Source organism: Phacochoerus africanus, chromosome 2 (genome assembly GCF_016906955.1).
Source record: "Phacochoerus africanus isolate WHEZ1 chromosome 2, ROS_Pafr_v1, whole genome shotgun sequence".
Classification (NCBI taxonomy): Eukaryota; Metazoa; Chordata; class Mammalia; order Artiodactyla; family Suidae; genus Phacochoerus; species Phacochoerus africanus.
In genome coordinates, this window is record NC_062545.1 from 41102416 (window position 1) to 41120268 (window position 17853).

The 17853-nt window shown below is 36.7% G+C and overlaps 1 protein-coding gene across 1 annotated transcript in view; it reads left to right on the plus strand.

Moving 5' to 3' along the window:
- The window catches only part of TBC1D32 (TBC1 domain family member 32), a 213479-nt gene that overhangs the window by 123090 nt on the left and 72536 nt on the right, over nucleotides 1-17853 (plus strand). Inside the window, exon 26 of the mRNA XM_047759558.1 lies at nucleotides 870-966. Coding sequence (XP_047615514.1) covers nucleotides 870-966 — 97 coding nt within the window. The remainder of the gene's footprint in view (nucleotides 1-869; nucleotides 967-17853) is intronic.

Sequence of the window (17853 nt, forward strand, 5' to 3'; positions counted from 1 at the left end):
GAACACGTGAGTGCATGTATCTTTTTGAAGGAAAGTTTTGTCTGGATATATGCCCAGGAGTGGGATTGCTGGGTCATATGGTAGTTCTATATTTAGTTTTCTGAGGTACCTCCAGAATGTTCTACATAGTGGTCGTACCAACTCACATTCCCACCAACAGTGTAGAAGGGTACTCTTTTCTTCACACCCTCTTTAGCATTTGTTATTAACTTGTTAATGATAGACCTTCTGAGAGGTGTGAGGTAGTACCTCGTAGTAGTTTTGATTTGCATTTCTCAAATAATTAGGGATGTTGAGCATTTTTTCATGTGCTTGTTGGCCATTTGTGTATCTTTTTTGGAGAAAATGTCTATTCAGGTCTTTTGCCCATTTTTCAGTTGGGTTGTTAGTTTTTTTTTGCTGTAGAGTTGTGAATTTTTTCACTTTTAATGTCCTCCTTCATGATGCCTAATTTTTATTAAATTACTATTTATCTCATTGACAGTATTGATTACCATTCTCCCATCAGCATTCATAAAGTTTGGTTTTCTCTTGAAGGGTTTTTTAAATTGTTGTTATTAACTACATTTGTTTTGACTCTTCACTCCAAGAATGATGAGATGGAAACAATAGACAGCACAAAAGAAATAGTTTTTTGAGCAATCAGTTGCTAGAACAAGTTATCTTGTTTTGCTTCAGAACTTTTTTAATGCTGTTTGTGTATTTTAGTTACTATCCATTAGAGTATCAAATTATAATATCAGATAGCTTTTGTTATGCTACAACTCTGGAATTTATGAAACAAAAGTCAATTTAAATGATATATCAGAAAGTCTTAAAATTTAATATTAAAGTACTTCATGAAGTCGTCTGCCTTGCTTCTTTTTTAGGGTGATGATCCATATCCTTGGCCAATGTTTTCATCATATCCTTTACCAAAATGCTATATGTCAGACTGTGTTACAAGAAATGCTGATCTAAAACAAGGTAAAATACTTACATCAAGTGCCATGTTTTAGTGCTTTTATTGTTGTAATTTGATAAAAAGATAATTTGAAGGGAGATTAATACTGTTTTTCATTCAGCTTGTATATGTGGATACTTTTATGACTATTTCTTTGTAGGTTTTATTTATCTTCCTTACTAAATTGATATTTGTATCATGCCAAATCTTTTGAGAACTTTTTTGTCTTAAAAAAGGGAATTAATGATTTTTTTTGATGAATCGATTCTAGATACATAGAACTTTATTCAACAGATAATTTTTTTTTTTTTTTTGGTCACACCTGTGGCATATGGAAGTTCCTGGGCAGGGGGTCAAATCTGAACCACACCTATGGCAATACCAGATCCTTAACCCACTGTGCTGTGATGGGGATCAAATCTGTGCCTCAGGAGTCATCCAAACCACTGCAGAGACAATGACAGATCCTTAACCTACTGTGCCACAATTGGAACTCCATATTCATATTTTTTTAGTATTTGTGTGCCATACTTAGGTCCTGTGTGCTGAAGACTTGAAGTATATCTCTCATATAAATATATTAAAATAAAAATTCGGGTATCCATGACCTTGTAGGGAACACATTCAAGTAATTAGATAATGCTATGGTAGTACAGTGTGGTAGAAGCTAACTGGACAAATGTGTAGCTTATTAGGGTAGCATGTAAGCAGGAAGCTTTTCCAAAGAAAATTAAAGTGGCACATGAAGTAGGTGTTTTCTGTGTATTAGAAGAGCATTTTTGACAGGAGAAACAGCAGTGAGGCTAAAAGGAACAAACTGTATTTGGAACCATGAGTAATTCAGGGATATATGAGATATGGCATATGAGGGTAAGAGTGAACAGAAGTAAAACTTAGACAGGTAAGCCAAATTTAGCCATAAGGCAAGGGTACCTAAAATTCAAGTATTTAGACTTTATCATAAGAGCAATGAAAATTCAAGCACTTTTTAAGACTTGAGAATTCTAAGATGAAATACTAAGATATTTGAGTAGTTAAATCTTAATAGTATTTCTTTTATAATACTCTCAAACTTGCATTAGAAAGAAATGGTGCAGAGTTCCCACTGTAGCTACAGTGGAAATGAATCCGACTAGGAACCATGAGGTTTTGAGTTCGATCCCTGGCCTTGCTCAGTGGGTTAAGGATCTGGCGTTGCCGTGAGCTGTGGTGTGGGTCACAGACGTGGCTTGGATCCTGTGTTGCTGTGGCTGTAGTGTAGGCCGGCAGCTATAGCTCCGATTTGATCCCTAGCCTGGGAACCTCAATATGCCATGGGTGTGGCCCTAAAAAGCAAAATAAATAAATAAAAAGAAAATGGTGCATATAATATTAATTTCACATAGCTTAGGTACTACAGAGTGATTTTTAAGATAAGGATTTTTTCTCCTAAGTGAGGCTTTATATGCCTTTATTCATTTGCCTTAAAACAATCAATAGAGGCTGTCAATTGATGGGTTTTTATACTTTTCTATCTATCTAATGTTTAAGATATACTCTATATATCTCACAATTGCATAGAAACAAAAATTCTTTTTTTGTCTACCTAGAGGTTAGTGAAAGAGAACATGAGTGTGTTTATAGTTTTTAATATTTGTCTTTTTAATGTACTACTAAAATATTCCTTTTATGTTTTTCTCTTGTGTGACCTAGTCCATTGTTTTCAGATTCTTTCTAGTGAATTTTTCATTTCAGTTATTTTGTTGTTTATTCTGTAAATCATCTATTTCTTAAGACACTTCTTTTAATTTCTCAATTTTTTCTTCCAGTTCCCCCCCCCCCTCCCCCGAGGTCTTGAATCATACAATTATTCCTCTAAAGTCTTTTTTTCATGTAGGTTTCTTATCTCTACTTGACTTAGCTGTTCTTTTGGGGTTTTGTCTTATTGCTATGTCTGGCACGTATTTCTCTGCCATTTCATTTTGCCTTTCTGTGTGGTCTCCTTTTTGTAGGCTGCAGGGTTTTAGCCTCTTGCTTCTGTGTATGCCTCCTTGTGGCTGAAGTTGACACAGGGGCTTGTGGCAGGCTTCCTGATAGGAGGGACTGGTTCCTCCCCGCTGGTGGATGGAGCTGAGTCTTATCCTTCTGATGGACAGGGCTATGTCTCTGGGTGCGATTAGAGGTGGCTGTGTGCCTTGAAGGACCTTAGGTAGCTTGTTTGTTGATTGGTGAGGCTGAGTTCCCATCCTGTTTGTTGTTTGGCTTGGGGCTTCTGAACACTCATGCCTGCAGGTTGTTGTTAGCTGGGGCCAGCTTTTTCAAAATGGCAGCCTCCAGGGGAATTCATGCTGATGATTTTTCCGAGTTCTCCACCTCCAGTGTCCTGCTCCCACAGTGAGCTGCAGCTGACTCCTGCTTTCACAGGAAACTGGCCACTACCCCAGGTAGGTTGAGCCAGATTCTTATAGAGTCCATGCTTTGCCTGGGACCCATTGCACATGAAACCCTGTGTGCACCCTCCAAAAGTAGAGTCTCTATTTCTCTTAGTTCTGTGTAGCTCCTGCACTCAAGCCCTATTGACCTTCAGTGCCAAATGCTCCAGGGACTCCTCCTGCCAATGCCAGACACCCAGGCCGGGGAACCTGATGTGGGGTTCTGAACTCTTACTCCTGTGGTAGAACGTCTGTGATAATGGTTTTTTTCCAGTTCATAGGTCACCCATCTGGAAGGTATAGAATTGCTTGTATCATGGAAGTGGCTCTCCTATTGTCTCATTGTGGCTTCCTTGTCTTTGGGTATAGGCTATCAAAAATCCAGTCCGTTTTGTTGATGGTTGTTCAACAGTTACTTATGATTTTGTGTTTTCATGAGAGGAGGCGAGTTTGTGTCCTTCTGTTCTGCCGTCTTGTCTAGAATAGGACATCTTGTCTAGAATAGGACAACATCAGATCTCCATTGCTTCCAGAGATGTAGGAGTGATATGATATAAAGTATTTTTCAAGAAGAGACTCTTGAAAGAATATCATTTTGGATACATGCACTGACACCTTTCAGTGAACCCAATCTTTTAATCTTATGTTTTCCCATCCTACTTTCAGTCTTTCTAATCAGTCTATTTGGTCATTCTATTTTTAGGTTTCATCATTTATATATCCACTCATTCCTTAATTGAACTTGTTTCTTGAGTGCTGATGATCAAGTCCTTTATTAAGCACCGGAAATAAGATGATTTATAAGACACAGTCCATTCTCCATGCCTCAACCCTTCAGCCCTTGTGATACATGGTATTGTTATCTTTGCTAAGATTTCACATGGAAACAAGTATTTCTTCTTTTTTGAACAACAAATTCATTATCAGTTTTTTTGTGTGACTACCATATTAATTTGTTGCTTCAAAGTAGTTTGATAAAAAATAGTCCTTATTTTAAACTGACCAAGGCTTACAATTCAAAAAATAAGATTAAATGGATTGTTCCCTGAGTAAAAAAAAAAAAAAAAAAATCAATTCCTAGGAATTGGTGCTCAGAGGAGTATAATTTTATTCTCTGTTCTACTCTTATAAGTGATTTAGAAAAGAGAGTAATAATAGCATCTCTGCCTAGCCCAGAAGAGAACTACAGAATGGTTATTAACCTCTAGTGAGCCCATAATGCTGCCAGGAAATCCAACAGTGTGTTCCCAGGTCCATTTAAGTCTCCTTGATGACTATTTTCAAATCTCTTTTATCAAACCTTCCTCACCTCCATCTTTCCTGTCAGATAATAACTTTATTTCTTTTATTTATTTATTTTTTTACTTAGGAAATAGAGACAGAAAAGAGCTTCCATGTGCTTCTGATACAAATCCCTGCCAATTCAGGTTTTGGATTACTATGAATAAAACTGCAAATGTTACTTAAAAAGGCCAGCTTTTCCCTTTGTACACTACATTACATATTCTTTCTTAGAAAAGTTACTGCTTCTAACAGTTCTCCTTTTTTTTTTTTTATTGGTGTTTTCTTTTGAGGTGGGGAGTGGGCATTGGAGGGTAGGTAGGGATTACCATTGTAGCTTTGCCATAGGCCAACAAGTATGCTGTTAATTCTTCCATATTTAAAATATATTCTTTTGAACTCTTTTTCCCACTGTACAATTCCTTTTTTCTCCTACTTCAAAATTCCTTGAAGGAGTTGTCTAATCTTAATATTCTAGTTATTCTCTTTTTGTGCTTTTTCGAATCCCCATGAAAGCTAACCAGTCAGGCTTTCACCCTTCCCATTCTACCATGATTAAATCAACTGGACAGATCTCAGTCCTCATGGGACTATACTTAGCATTATCTTTTAACATGTTATCAAACATGCTTCTCTTTTTTGAAACATTTTCTTACCTGGATTTCAGAAAATAAATTATTGGATTTTTTTTTTTCTCCTGGATTTTTGGCAAATTCTTGTCTCCTTTGTTGGATCTTTCATTTCTCCCAACTCCAAACTTTGGACTGCCCCTCGGCTTGGTTTTCAGTTGTTGTCGTCATTTTTTTTCCTTGTTGTACTTAACTCATTTGGGGAATTTCATCTAGTCTTTTGACTGAAACACGGTTTAATACACTGATTATCAGATTTATATCTTTAACCCATATCTCTACCCTGACTCTGTAGTCTCTACTCTGTGTACTTGACACCTTCACTAGGATGGTTAATAAACATATCAAAGTTAACAAGTCTGAGGAACTTCTGATACACTTTAAAAATCTATTCCTTTGGTATTCTTCCTCATTTCAGAAATGGCAACTTTGTGTTTCTAGTTCTTTAGGCAATAAACTTGAAAACATTCTTTTTGATTCCTCTTATTTTAATGACCCCACATCTAATCTGTCAGCAAATGCTTTTGACTCTGCATACCTGAAATAAAATAATCTGTCAGCAATTGCTTTTAACTCTTCATACTGCTTTTCACTCATCAGTACCACCCTCATCTCTCACCTGTATTATTGTTAACCTGTTCAGTATGTTCTCAACACAGCAGCCAGAGTAATGCTATTGAAATGTGGGTTGGATCATTTTACTTCTCTAATTGAAAACTTTCAGTGGCTTTCCTGTAGCCTGCAAGGCCCAACACATTGTGACTTGCTTTTCACAACATGTTCTTTTATAGTTTAGTACAATTTCAAGTCTTCTTATTTAATCTCATTTTTTCCCACTATATTGGACAACAGTTTCTAATTGCCTTTCTGTTTATCTCTAAAGTACAGGTGTTTGAATAAGACATTATTTTCAATTTAACAACAGTACCTAATGCCTCCTCCTAGTAATAGTCGTCTTGACATTACTGTGGTTCTTTAGCAGGAGAGAATGATCTAGGTGCCAGTCATTGGATAGCCCAGGAGGTACTTCAGAAAGAGATTTTACATAGATATACTCTGAATCAAATACATCATTTTGATATTGCAGATATATCACTGATCCTGTAGAATTGCAGAGAATGGGAGAGGAAATCAGAGGCATGTCTGACTTTCCATGGTACCTAAGAGTGTACAATGATGATGTCTTTGTAAACTCCATGAGAAAAATGCAGCCAAATTCGTTTCTAGCAGATAGCAAGCTAAACTGAAAGTAATGTTTCTGGTTAAATATTGTGCAATAAGTTAAACATTAATTATGCATTTAAAAATTCTGTGTGTAAGGCACTAATACTTTAAGATACAAATAGCTGTTTTAAAGGCAAGAGTTCATATATTTGCCACTTTGGCTTTTTTATTTGGAGGTAATGATTCCCTGATATGATAGGTGTTATTTTAGTCATTTGCTCTGCAGAATTTTAGGATATCATTTCATTTGTTGTGGGAAAGAAAAAAAAAATCACTTTAGTTATGTGCTTGTGGTGACATGCACCTACTTTGTCTCCCAGCTTCTCGATTTATCCTCCTTGCTAGAGTTAGCATTTCCTCATCTGTTAAATTGCCTCTTGTTAGTTCCTTGACATCAATGCTAGCTATTAGATGATTTATCTTCATCTATAAATAAGAATCTTGAGACATCATTTGGTTCAGTTATTTTTCTTTATATACATTTTTAGGGTCACCATATTAAAATGTAAAAGCCCTTTAAAAGATAATTAATGTGTGTATGTATGTATATATGTACACATACGTATATAAGTATACATATGTATATATGTACATGTGTCACATACCTGTGAATATACGTAAATCATATTACATGAAAAAATTCTCTTGCATGTGGTAGAAATAACTCAGAATATCATCTGCTACCTGAGAGTTGAGATACATAGGGAGAAATGTGTTACTGTACTAACTTATTGTGCAGAAGATAAAGTGGGGAGAGGAGTAGGAGAAAGAAGAGTTGTACAGTGGTTAAAACCAAGTACTGGTTAGCAATGTCAGTGAACTACTAAAGATTAACTCATAATTCCTTTCCTGTATAAAACAGGAAGATTATGAGATAGCAGTCTCTTTTGCTTCTTTTTAGTTTTCCTAAACTAAAATTAGGTTTGCCAGGATTTATTATATCCCTGATTAGGTAGTATGCTCTACATTCCATTTTGGTGTACTCTGGATGGGAACTTCTTTCTCTAAGGAGGAAGGGAAATTCAGTGCTTCTGTACTGAGAAATAAAAATGGCTTGGGATTAGCTAGCATACTCAGGTTATTAGAAGCATCAGAGAGAAATATCTTAATAAACTTAGAAATAAGCTCCTCTTCACTTTCTAGCATCCTTCATTCAATTTACTCTTTATAATGTTTATTCAGGCTGAATTATAAAATCAGCAGTCTCAATTATATCTGTAACCTGTATACCTTACTATAGTAGAATTTCTGTCTTTATCAAGAACCCATTCAGAAATAGATTTACTTTGTTGGCTCTGGAATCTTCAAAGTGGGTAGTATGTTTCTTTTTGTCATCGCCTGCATGTTTCCAGTATTCTTGACAGGGCCAACAGTAGCAGAAACAGAAGCATAACATTCAGTCCCAAGTGCAGCTAGGCCACTCAGCAGTGATTGCCTTTCTTTGATCTTAGAAATTTATTTATTATTTTTAATGATTTTTTTTTCCATTATAGCTGGTTTACAGTGTTCTGTCCATTTTCTACTGTACAGCAAGGTGACCCAGTCACACATACATATATATGGACTGGGAATTTGGGGTTAATAGATAATCTTAGAAATTTAAATGAATTCTCATTGAAGACTCAAACATATTAGTAACTCCAGATGCAAATAAACCTTTGAATGTTCATTCATAAGAACTGCTCAGTAATCACTCTTTACCCATATATTCCACTGGAGGCTCTTCCTGAAAGTTGACCTACTTTGTGCTAAGAAGTAAGCAGAGTGACAGCTGACATGAGACACCTATATAAACAAATGTGTTACTTTCCCATTTTTTCATCTCACTTACCCTCTACTTCATCTCTTGTCCTTTCTCTTTCTACAGTAATTATTCTGTATATTCTGCATCAATCATATGGGTCTTTAAAGTTTTTGTTTGTTTGTCTTTTTAGGGCTGCACCTGCAGCATATGGAAGTTCCCAAGCTAGGGGTCGAATCAGAGTTGTAGCCATCAGCCATGCCACAGCCACAGTCACGCCAGATCTGAGCCACATCTGCGACCTACATCACAGCTCATGGCAACGCCGGATGCTTAACCCAGTGAGCAAGGCCAAGGATCAAACCCAAGTCCTCATGGTTGGGTTTATTACCGCTGAGCCATGACGGGAAGTCCCTAAAATTTTTTAGAACAGCTTCATTGAGATACAGTTAACAGGCAATGCAGGTCACCCATGTGAACTGTACAATTCAGTACTTTTTTTAGTATATTCAGATAGGTGCAGCTATCACCACAGACAACTTTAGAACATTTTCATCATCTCGAAAAAGAACCCGGTGTGCTTTCTTCCTTTCTTTGCTCACCCAGCTCTAAGCAGCCACTAATCTTTCTGTCTCTTCAGATTTCTCTAGTCTGGACTTCCATCTGAATGGGATAATATGATGTGTGATATTTTATGACTAGCTTCTTTCTCTTAGCATAATGTTTTCAAGTTCATCAGGTTTGTCCATGTTGTAGCACATATAAATACTTCATTCCCTTTCATGGTCAAATATTACATGAATATATCACAATTTGTTTATATATTTGTTTGCTGATGGACCCTTGGATTGTTTCCATATTTTGGCTATTACAAATAATGTTGCTATAAACATCTGTGTACGGGTTTCTACATGCATGTATTTTCATTTCTCTAATATGTATACCTAGGAGTAGAATTGCCAGATTATGTGTTAACTCTGTTTAATAGTTTGAGAAATGCCTCACTGTCTTCTAAAGAAGCCATTTTAAGCAACCATTTTACATTCCCACTAGCAACATAAGAGAGTTGTGTTTTTTTTCTATGTCATCATTGTTGTGATCCCAGTTTTCTTTGTATTCTAGCCAAGATAGTGGAAATGAAGTGCTATTTCATTGTGGTTTAATTTGCATTTCCCCAATGACTAATAATGTTGAGCATCTTCTGATGTTCTTTTTTATTTATTGAGGTATAGTTGATTTACAAATGTTGAAAAAATTTTAGGTATACAACATAGATTTAATTTTTACATATTATACTCCATTTATAGTTATTATAAAATATTGGCTATATTCCCAGTGCTGTACAGTGTATCCTTGTAACTTAGTTTATGCATAGTAGTTTGTACCTCTTAATTCTCTGCTCTTATCTTCCCTCTCTCTGCTTCCCTCTCCCCATCTTCTCACTGGTAAAGACTAGGTTGTTTTCTGTGAGTCTGTTTCTTTTTTGTTATATTTGCTAGTTTTATTTTTTAGATTTAGCATATAAGTGCTATTGGCCATTTGTATATCTTCCTTGAAGAAATAACTGTGCAGATTCTCTGCCCATTTTTAATTGGATTATTTGTCTTTTTATTATTGGGTTGGGTTTTTTGTTTTGTTTTTGTTTTTTTTTTTTTGTGCCTCAGCTGCGGCATACAGAAGTTCCCAGGCCAGGGATCCAAACCCTTGCCACAGTTGCGACCTGTGCCACAGCTGCAGCAATGCTGGATCCTAAACCCACTGCACCACAAGGGAACTTTCTGAATGTTTAAATAGTTTTAATATAAGCCCCTCTCGGATGTATAATTTAGAAACTTCTTTCACATCTTAAAATACATTGTTATACATCTGGGCCTCTGCTCTTGATACCCTGTTTTCCTGGAGTAATTCCTACTTTTCCTATGGGCAATTACATCTAAACCTTGTAAGCTTAGTCTGAATGTTACTTCTTCATAGAAATGATCTCTACCTTGTATACAATAGACTTCTTGTCTTGCTTCTCTCTTTGGCTCCCTGTTTATTTCTCTAACAGAACTTTGAGCTTATGTGTTTATTTTCTTCACAGGCTGCTACCTTAGAATGTCATCTGCAAAAAAATATCATGAGCATTTTCATCTAAAGCAGTAGTCAATAATAAATATTTATTGAATGAATGGGTGAATTAATATTGGATTTCTTCTCCTTTTATTTTTCTCATCATCAAACCCTATCTTTCAAATATTTGTCAGAGAACATTGGAAATTCCTTCTAGGCCAATCTGAAATAAGTTTAGAAATTTTCATTCACACCTGGAATAACCTCTGATCTAACTCATTTTTAGAGAATGAATAGCTTTGCAGTTAGAAAGCTCCTTGAGCTAGACTTCTGCATATGTCATTCATGAAGTAATCAATTTCATTGCAGTTATTTTATCATTTTCAAAGTAATACTTTATGTTTATATAGCACATAAAAGATATGTATTGTTAGCATAACATCTCAATTTTTCACAATTGAAAAAATAACCAAAAAATGCATTGCCTTTTTTCTGTGATTACTTTAATATTTTTTAGCTTCAATCTCTTAACTTTACTGTTTCCTCTACTGCATTTCTCCTTATTGGATAGGAAATTGATTTTCTGCCTAGCAAAACATTCTCTTTCAAATACTATATAAAAGAGTAAGTTTCATAGTGATAATTATTCCCTTTAGTGAAATACATGAAATAATATTAAACTCTTTACAGTTGGATTGTTCAGGTAATTTTTTTTTTGTCTTTTTTGTCTTTTTAGGGACCCACCCACAGCATATGAAGGTTCCCAGGCTAGGGGTCAAATCAGAGCTGTAGCCGCCGGCCTACACCACAGCACAGCAATGTGGGATCCAAGTCAAATCTTCGACCTACAACACAGCTCATGGCAATGAGCTGTTAAGCCAGATGTTTAACCTACTGAGCAAGGCCAGGAATGGAACCTGAAACCTCATGGTTGCCAGTTGAATTTGTTTCCACTGCGCCACAATGGGAACTCCATGTTCAGATATTTTTAACTGGATATTTTTGATGGCATTATTTATTTATGGAGAAATAATTCATTTAAGATCTCGTAGTATATGAGAGATTAATCTCACTATAGTGGGTTTTTTTGTTTTTTTGTTTTGGCCTCAACATGAAGTTGTATTTTTTTGTTTTTCACACAAATTAAATGAGAAAAGGAAGGAGATTGTCAGATGAAATTGAAATGAATTCTGGTTGGAACTTGCTTTTCAGAGTTTATAAATTCTCACCTCTGAGTGAACTTAGTATAAAACCTATATTGAATCATTAGGTTCTGTGTGTTGAACAGATGCTTGAAGGACCATGTGATGTTGCTAGTGAGGATTAAGTCACTATATTAAATCTATATTATTTGTATAGATTTTATACTTTGTAAGAGCACAAGTGAAAATTCAAATCATTGGCAATGTTTATTCATATATACTATGTATTAATATGTTGGGTGATGGAAAAAGCTTTATGATAGGTATTTTTGTTTATTTTGAAGATTTGTAGTTGCAGACTACTGTTTATAGAAGAGTTAATCTTTGCAATGTATTTTAGTCAATAAGGAAACAAATACAGAGAATGTTTCTAAATTAGAGATGGAGCTGAAGAACAAGGGTACCATGTTCTGTTCTGAATTTTTCATTGTTCAGTGAATGAGCAATAAAGTTCATGTACTTTGTAGTAATAGTCTGAAGATGCCAACATATTCTGGCTCTCAAGACATGGTGATTTTATTTTAAATGGTTTGCATGAAAAGATGTTGAAATTTAGCCTTTTCAACTACAAATACTGTTATCTTGCCATTGGAACAATATCCTATTTTAACAATTTTCTTTTGTATGTGTGGAAATAATTTTGTCCTTCTAAATTTGTTGAGGCTTGTTTGGTGTCCCAGTATGTGGTCAATTCTAGAGATGTTACATGTGCACTTGGAAAGAATAGGTATTCTGTTTTGTTTTTCTGGGAGGGATTTAACATCCTGAAAATATCAATTAAGTCAAACTATTCTATTGTTTCATTTAGGATCTCTGTTGCTTTATTGAATTTCTGTCTGCAAGATCTATCCCTTGATGTCAGTGGGTTGTAACAATCTCCTATTATTGTATTCCTGTCAGTTTCTCCCTTTATGTCTGTTGGTTTTTGTTTTATATATGTAGGTGCTCCTATATTGGGTACACGTGTTAATGAGTATGATATATACGGCAAAGAAAACAACAACAACAAAAGCAAACTATCTATATTCTCTTACTCCCTTCCTCCACATTTTATGATTTTGATGTCTGCTTTTATGCATCATGTTTATCCTTTTGCTGTTCATTGTAGTTATCATCACTTTCACAAAAATTTCTATTTTTTAAAAAATAATGTGTATACTGGATTTTTAATTGATTTACTTTCCAGTTCTAATTGTCTTTCCTATTGGTTCTTGCTTCTTTCCTATGTAGAGAAGACTTTTTTTTTTTTGGTCTCTTTAGGGTTCACCTGCAGCATATGGAGGTTCTCAGGCTAGAGTTCGAATCAGAGCTGTAGGCACCAGCCTCCACCACAGCCACAGCAACACCAGATATGAGCCACATCTGTGACCTACACCACAGCTCACAGCAATGCAGGATCATTAACCCACTGAGGGAGGCCAGAGATCAAACCTGCATCCTCATGGATACTAGTCAGATTTGTTTCCACTGAGCCATGGCAGAAACTCCAAGAAGACATTTCAGTATTTCTTTTAGGAATATTTGGTATTGCTATATTCTTTTAATTTTTGCTAATCTGAGAAATTCTTTCTCTCTCCATCTATTCTAAATTATAATCTTGCTGGGTTGAATATCCTAGGTTGCAGGCTTTTCAGTCTTAGGACTTTGAATATATTTTTCCACACCTTCATACCTGTAGTGTTTCTACAAAGATATAAGCGGATAGCCTGGTAGTGTTTCTACAAAGATATAAGCGGATAGCCTGATAGTGTTTCTACAAAGATATAACCCCCCCTTGCAATTAACTTTTTTTTTATTTTCACTTGATACCTTTAGAATCATACCTTTAGAATCCTCTCTTTAATGTTTGCCATTTTGATTGTAATATATTTTGGTGTAGGTCTGTTTAGGCTCCTTTTGGCTTCCTGTATAAGAAATCTGTTTCCTTCATTAAGTTTGGGAAGTTTTCAGCCATAATTTCTTCAAATACATTTTTTTTTTTAATTTATGGCCACATTGTGTATGGAAATTCCTGGGCCGGGGGTTGAATCTGAGCCATAACTGTAACCTATGCCACAGCTGTGGCAGTGCCAGATCCTTTAACCTACTGCACTGGGCCAGGGATTGAAACCAAACCTCTGCAGTGACCTGAGCCACTGCAATCAGATTCTTCACCCACTGTGCTATGACAGGAGCTCTTCTTCAAATCTGTTTTTGATCCCCTTTACTCTTTCTTCTCCTTTTAGGACCCCTATTATATATAGATTGGTTTGCTTTGTATTTTCCAATAGGTCTAATAGATTGCTTTCATTTTTTTTAATTTGTATTTCTGTCTGCTGTGCTGATTAGATGATTTCCATTCTGTCTTCCGTATCACTTAATCTTCCTTTGCATTATTTATTTTGCTCTTTACTGCCTTTAGCTCAGCTTTTGTCTTGGCAAATGAGTTATCTAATATTAATCGACTCCTCTTTATGGTTTCTAGTTCCTTGTTACAGTGATCTGCATTTCTATCAATAGCCTTTCTTAATTTCTTCAGTATTTTTTGGCCACATCCACAGTATGTGAAAGTTCCTGGGCCAGGGATCAAACACGTGCCACAACAGTGACCTAAGCCACTGCAGTGACAACACTGGATCCTTAACTCATTGCACTGCAAGAGAACTCCAACTTGAGTATTTTTTATTACCTCTTTTTGGAGCTAATGATCTGATAAACTGGAGAGGCCTGTTTCATTGTTTGCCCTTTGAGGGGATTTCTCTTTTAATTAGGAGTGGTTCCTCTGCTTCATTTTGTTTGTATTTCTCTGACTTTAAGAATTAAGGAGAAACAGTTATCTATATCTTCAGTGGTCTCTAATGACTGTTTTTATGTTGGAATATTCCTGAGTAATCTTTGTGAGTATAGTATTTTTGGTACAAGGGCTGTTTTTAGTATGAATGTCTGCTACATATTTGCTCAGTATATGCTGTCCTTATCCCCTTGATAAGTGGGTGTGATGGGTGTAGTTACCAGAGAAAGCTTGCATTGGATGTTGAGTGGGGCTTCCTCTTTGCTCTTTGGTTGTCACAGCCCTGCCAGGGGCAGTCATTGGTATAGATGCCCCCAGATCTGTTTCCTATCTGTGATATGCAATGGGTGGGACTGGAGCACTTCCACTGGAAGACAAGCCACTGAGTTTTCCTCCAGAGGAGCAATCCATGGGGAAGTATATTGTGTGGTGTCACTTGTCACTCATGTTCACTCAGAGTACATTCTTACTGACAGTGCCTTCGGCCCTTCCTCAACCATGGGAATGCAGGCAGTCAGCCCATGTGTCCCTCTGTCACTGTGCTTACAAAGCCATTTACACGGATCCATTGGTGTAAATCTGCTGAAGTCCAGAACCAGGACTGCAGTAGTCACACCTGGACCCACCATGGGAATTTTGGGTTCAGCTCACACTGCAGCCTCACCTCCATGTGGGCAAGCTGGCAAAGCCCAAAGCCACCAACAACAGACCCTCCCCAGCCCTGGGAACACTAGTAATCTGCTGGGATGTTCCTGGGTGCTGAGCTTATAAATCTACTGGCAGCGAGTGTCAGAAATCCAGGGATCATAAAGCTGCTGGGACAGATTTCAGCCCAGCCTCCACATGTGGGCAGTTGGCTGGTACTTTTGTGCCCAGAGTTCATAGAGGCAGAACCAAGCCCACTGTGACCAATTGGAGAATAAGGCCCCTCCCTATCCTTGGGACATGCATTAAAAATGAGCCTTTTATGGACCCAGGCTCTTTCTTGCACATACCCTTGGTTGCATCTCAGACACACTCCAACACCTTCAGGCTGTCTCTAGGCATCCAACTCTATTCCTCCCCCTGGGTTTGTCCGCTGAAGCTCAAGTTTCAACGCCCAGTCCTGTGAAAACCAGCAGACGTGGGCTGGGGCCTGCAATAAGGTGGCAGGGACCATGTGTGTTGGTCTCTCTCTGTCCTGCCACAATCTGTCAGCTGCTCTCTATTCTGAGCCTCTGAAGCTCTTTTTCTGTCTCAGCTGGTGAAGGGGGTTCCCAGGGTGAGGGAACCTTTCCTCTTTCACAGTTCCCTCCCAGGGGCATACTCCCATCCCAATTCGTTTTTTTATAATCCTACCTAGTTAGGAGGTGATGTTATTCCAACTCTGTTTATATGAGAACTTCTGCCAGCATTCAGTAGGTATTCTGTGAGAATTGTTCAACATGTAGATTTTTGATTTGTTGGTGGGAGGAGCTTAGTTCCACATCCTTTTATTCAGTCGTCTTGATCTCCTCACTAAAACACTTTAATGGTTAGGATTCTTACAAGTGAATCATTTTATATATGTACTTTTATTTAAAGTTGAGTGTATTCAGGGAGTCCCCTTTGTGACTCAGTGGTTAATGAACCTGACTGGTATTCATGAGGACGGAGGTTCGATCCTGGCCTTAACTCAGTGGGTTAAGGATGCTGCATTGCCCTGAGCTGTGGTGTAGGTCGCAGACGCAGCTCGAATCCTGCATTGCTATGGCTGTGGTATAGGCCAGCAGCTGTGGCTCCGATTTGACCCCTAGCCTGGGAACCTCCATATGCTGTGGGTGCAGCCCTCAAAAGACAAAAAAAAGTTTAGTGAATTCTGATATAGACTTTATACTAAGTTCTGAACTGTAACTTTTTATATTTTAGTGACACTCGTATGTTTAGAAGCTTTTTAGTTAAATAACTTTGTTATACCATACATATTTGTATGCACATGTGTGTATATAATCAGTTTTTATGCACAACAGAATGTACCCATTTTAAGAGTAGTTTGCATTTTGATAAATACTTAATGCCCCCATAATCACCACCACAATCAAAATAAAATTCTCATGACCCCGTAGAAGTTCTCTTTTGTCCCTTGCAGTCAACTTCTCCTCACCTCCAGCTGCAGGCCAATCACTGATTTTTTTTTTTTCTTTTCCCCATGACTAGATTAGGATTTCTTAACCTCAGCACTATTAATATTTTGGGTAAAGTAATTGTTTGTTGTTCTTTGCATTATAGGATTTTCAGTGTCATCCCTGGCTAGATGCCTATAGAATTCTCTTTCTGCACCCCCGCTTCTCTCAGGACAAGCAGGAATGTCTGTAGATATTATTGAAATATGGATTGTAAAACTTGTCCATTTGAGAACTGTGGCTATAGATTTTTCATTCTAGTACTCAATAGTAATAGAATCACATAGGATATTTTATTTGTGCCTGGTTCCTTTCAGCATAGTGGTTTTCAGATTCATCTAGTTAATTACATGTACCATTTATTTATATAATTTTACTGCATAAGATTCTAGCATAGATAAACTACAATTTGGTTAAAGACTTACTTTTTAAAAAATTTTATTGGCATATGATTGACTTGCAATGTCATGTTCCGAGTGTACAACAGTGAATCATTTATGCATATACATATATCCATTCTTTTTTTTCACATATAGGTTATTCCAGACTATGAGTAGATTTCCCTGTGTTATACAGTAGATTCTTGTTAATTATCTATTTTATATATAGTAGCATGTATATGTTATTCCCTTCCTCCTCAAACTTGGTAATATTACAGATATAGGTTTTCATTTAACATATTACATCCCTTAGTATTTTCATTTGGGAGGGTATGCATGTTGAAAAGCTCACACCCACTAATGGTTGCTGAAAACCATAATCAGACATTAGGAGGATACAAAATTGTCTCTCTAGGAGTTTGGTAGGCATTCTGTTTCCAGCCCAGCAATTCTTTATTGCCTTAAATCAAATAATTTAAGGTACTAAATAATCTCCAGGTGCTAAATTGGGCCTTTCAGCCCTTCCACTAATTGGTAGATTCAGATGCCTGTCACACTTGTTTAGTCTTAGTGCCTGTGCTCTTTCCCTCAGAACGTGATGATGAAAAAGCAAAACTGAATAGCAAATGTGAAAGGAAAGAGACCTGAGGGCTCTTCGAGAAGAGGGCCTAGTGCAGGAAGGAAGAGGGACAAGAGTTTTTAAATAGCAGGTAATTTACAAAAGAGCTTTATGAACATTCTCTATTTGAAAGAGATGGTGGTGATTATAAAACATAGGGTTACATGTGGATAGAAAGAGTGACACAGAAGGAAACAAAGATAAAAAAACACCCTGCATTTGTCTCTCCAATCATGTGCTTCTAGTGATTTCTTTTTACTGAAGTATAATTTACATTTACAGTAATATGTTAGTTTCAGATATGCTACATAGTAATTAAATGCATTTATAGATTATACCCCATATGAAGTTTTCAAAAGATAATGGCTACATTCTCTGTGTTGTATATTACATCTTTATATCTTATTTTACATCTATGGGGGAAGTGGGGCAAGATAGGAAAGGGGATTAAGAAACACAA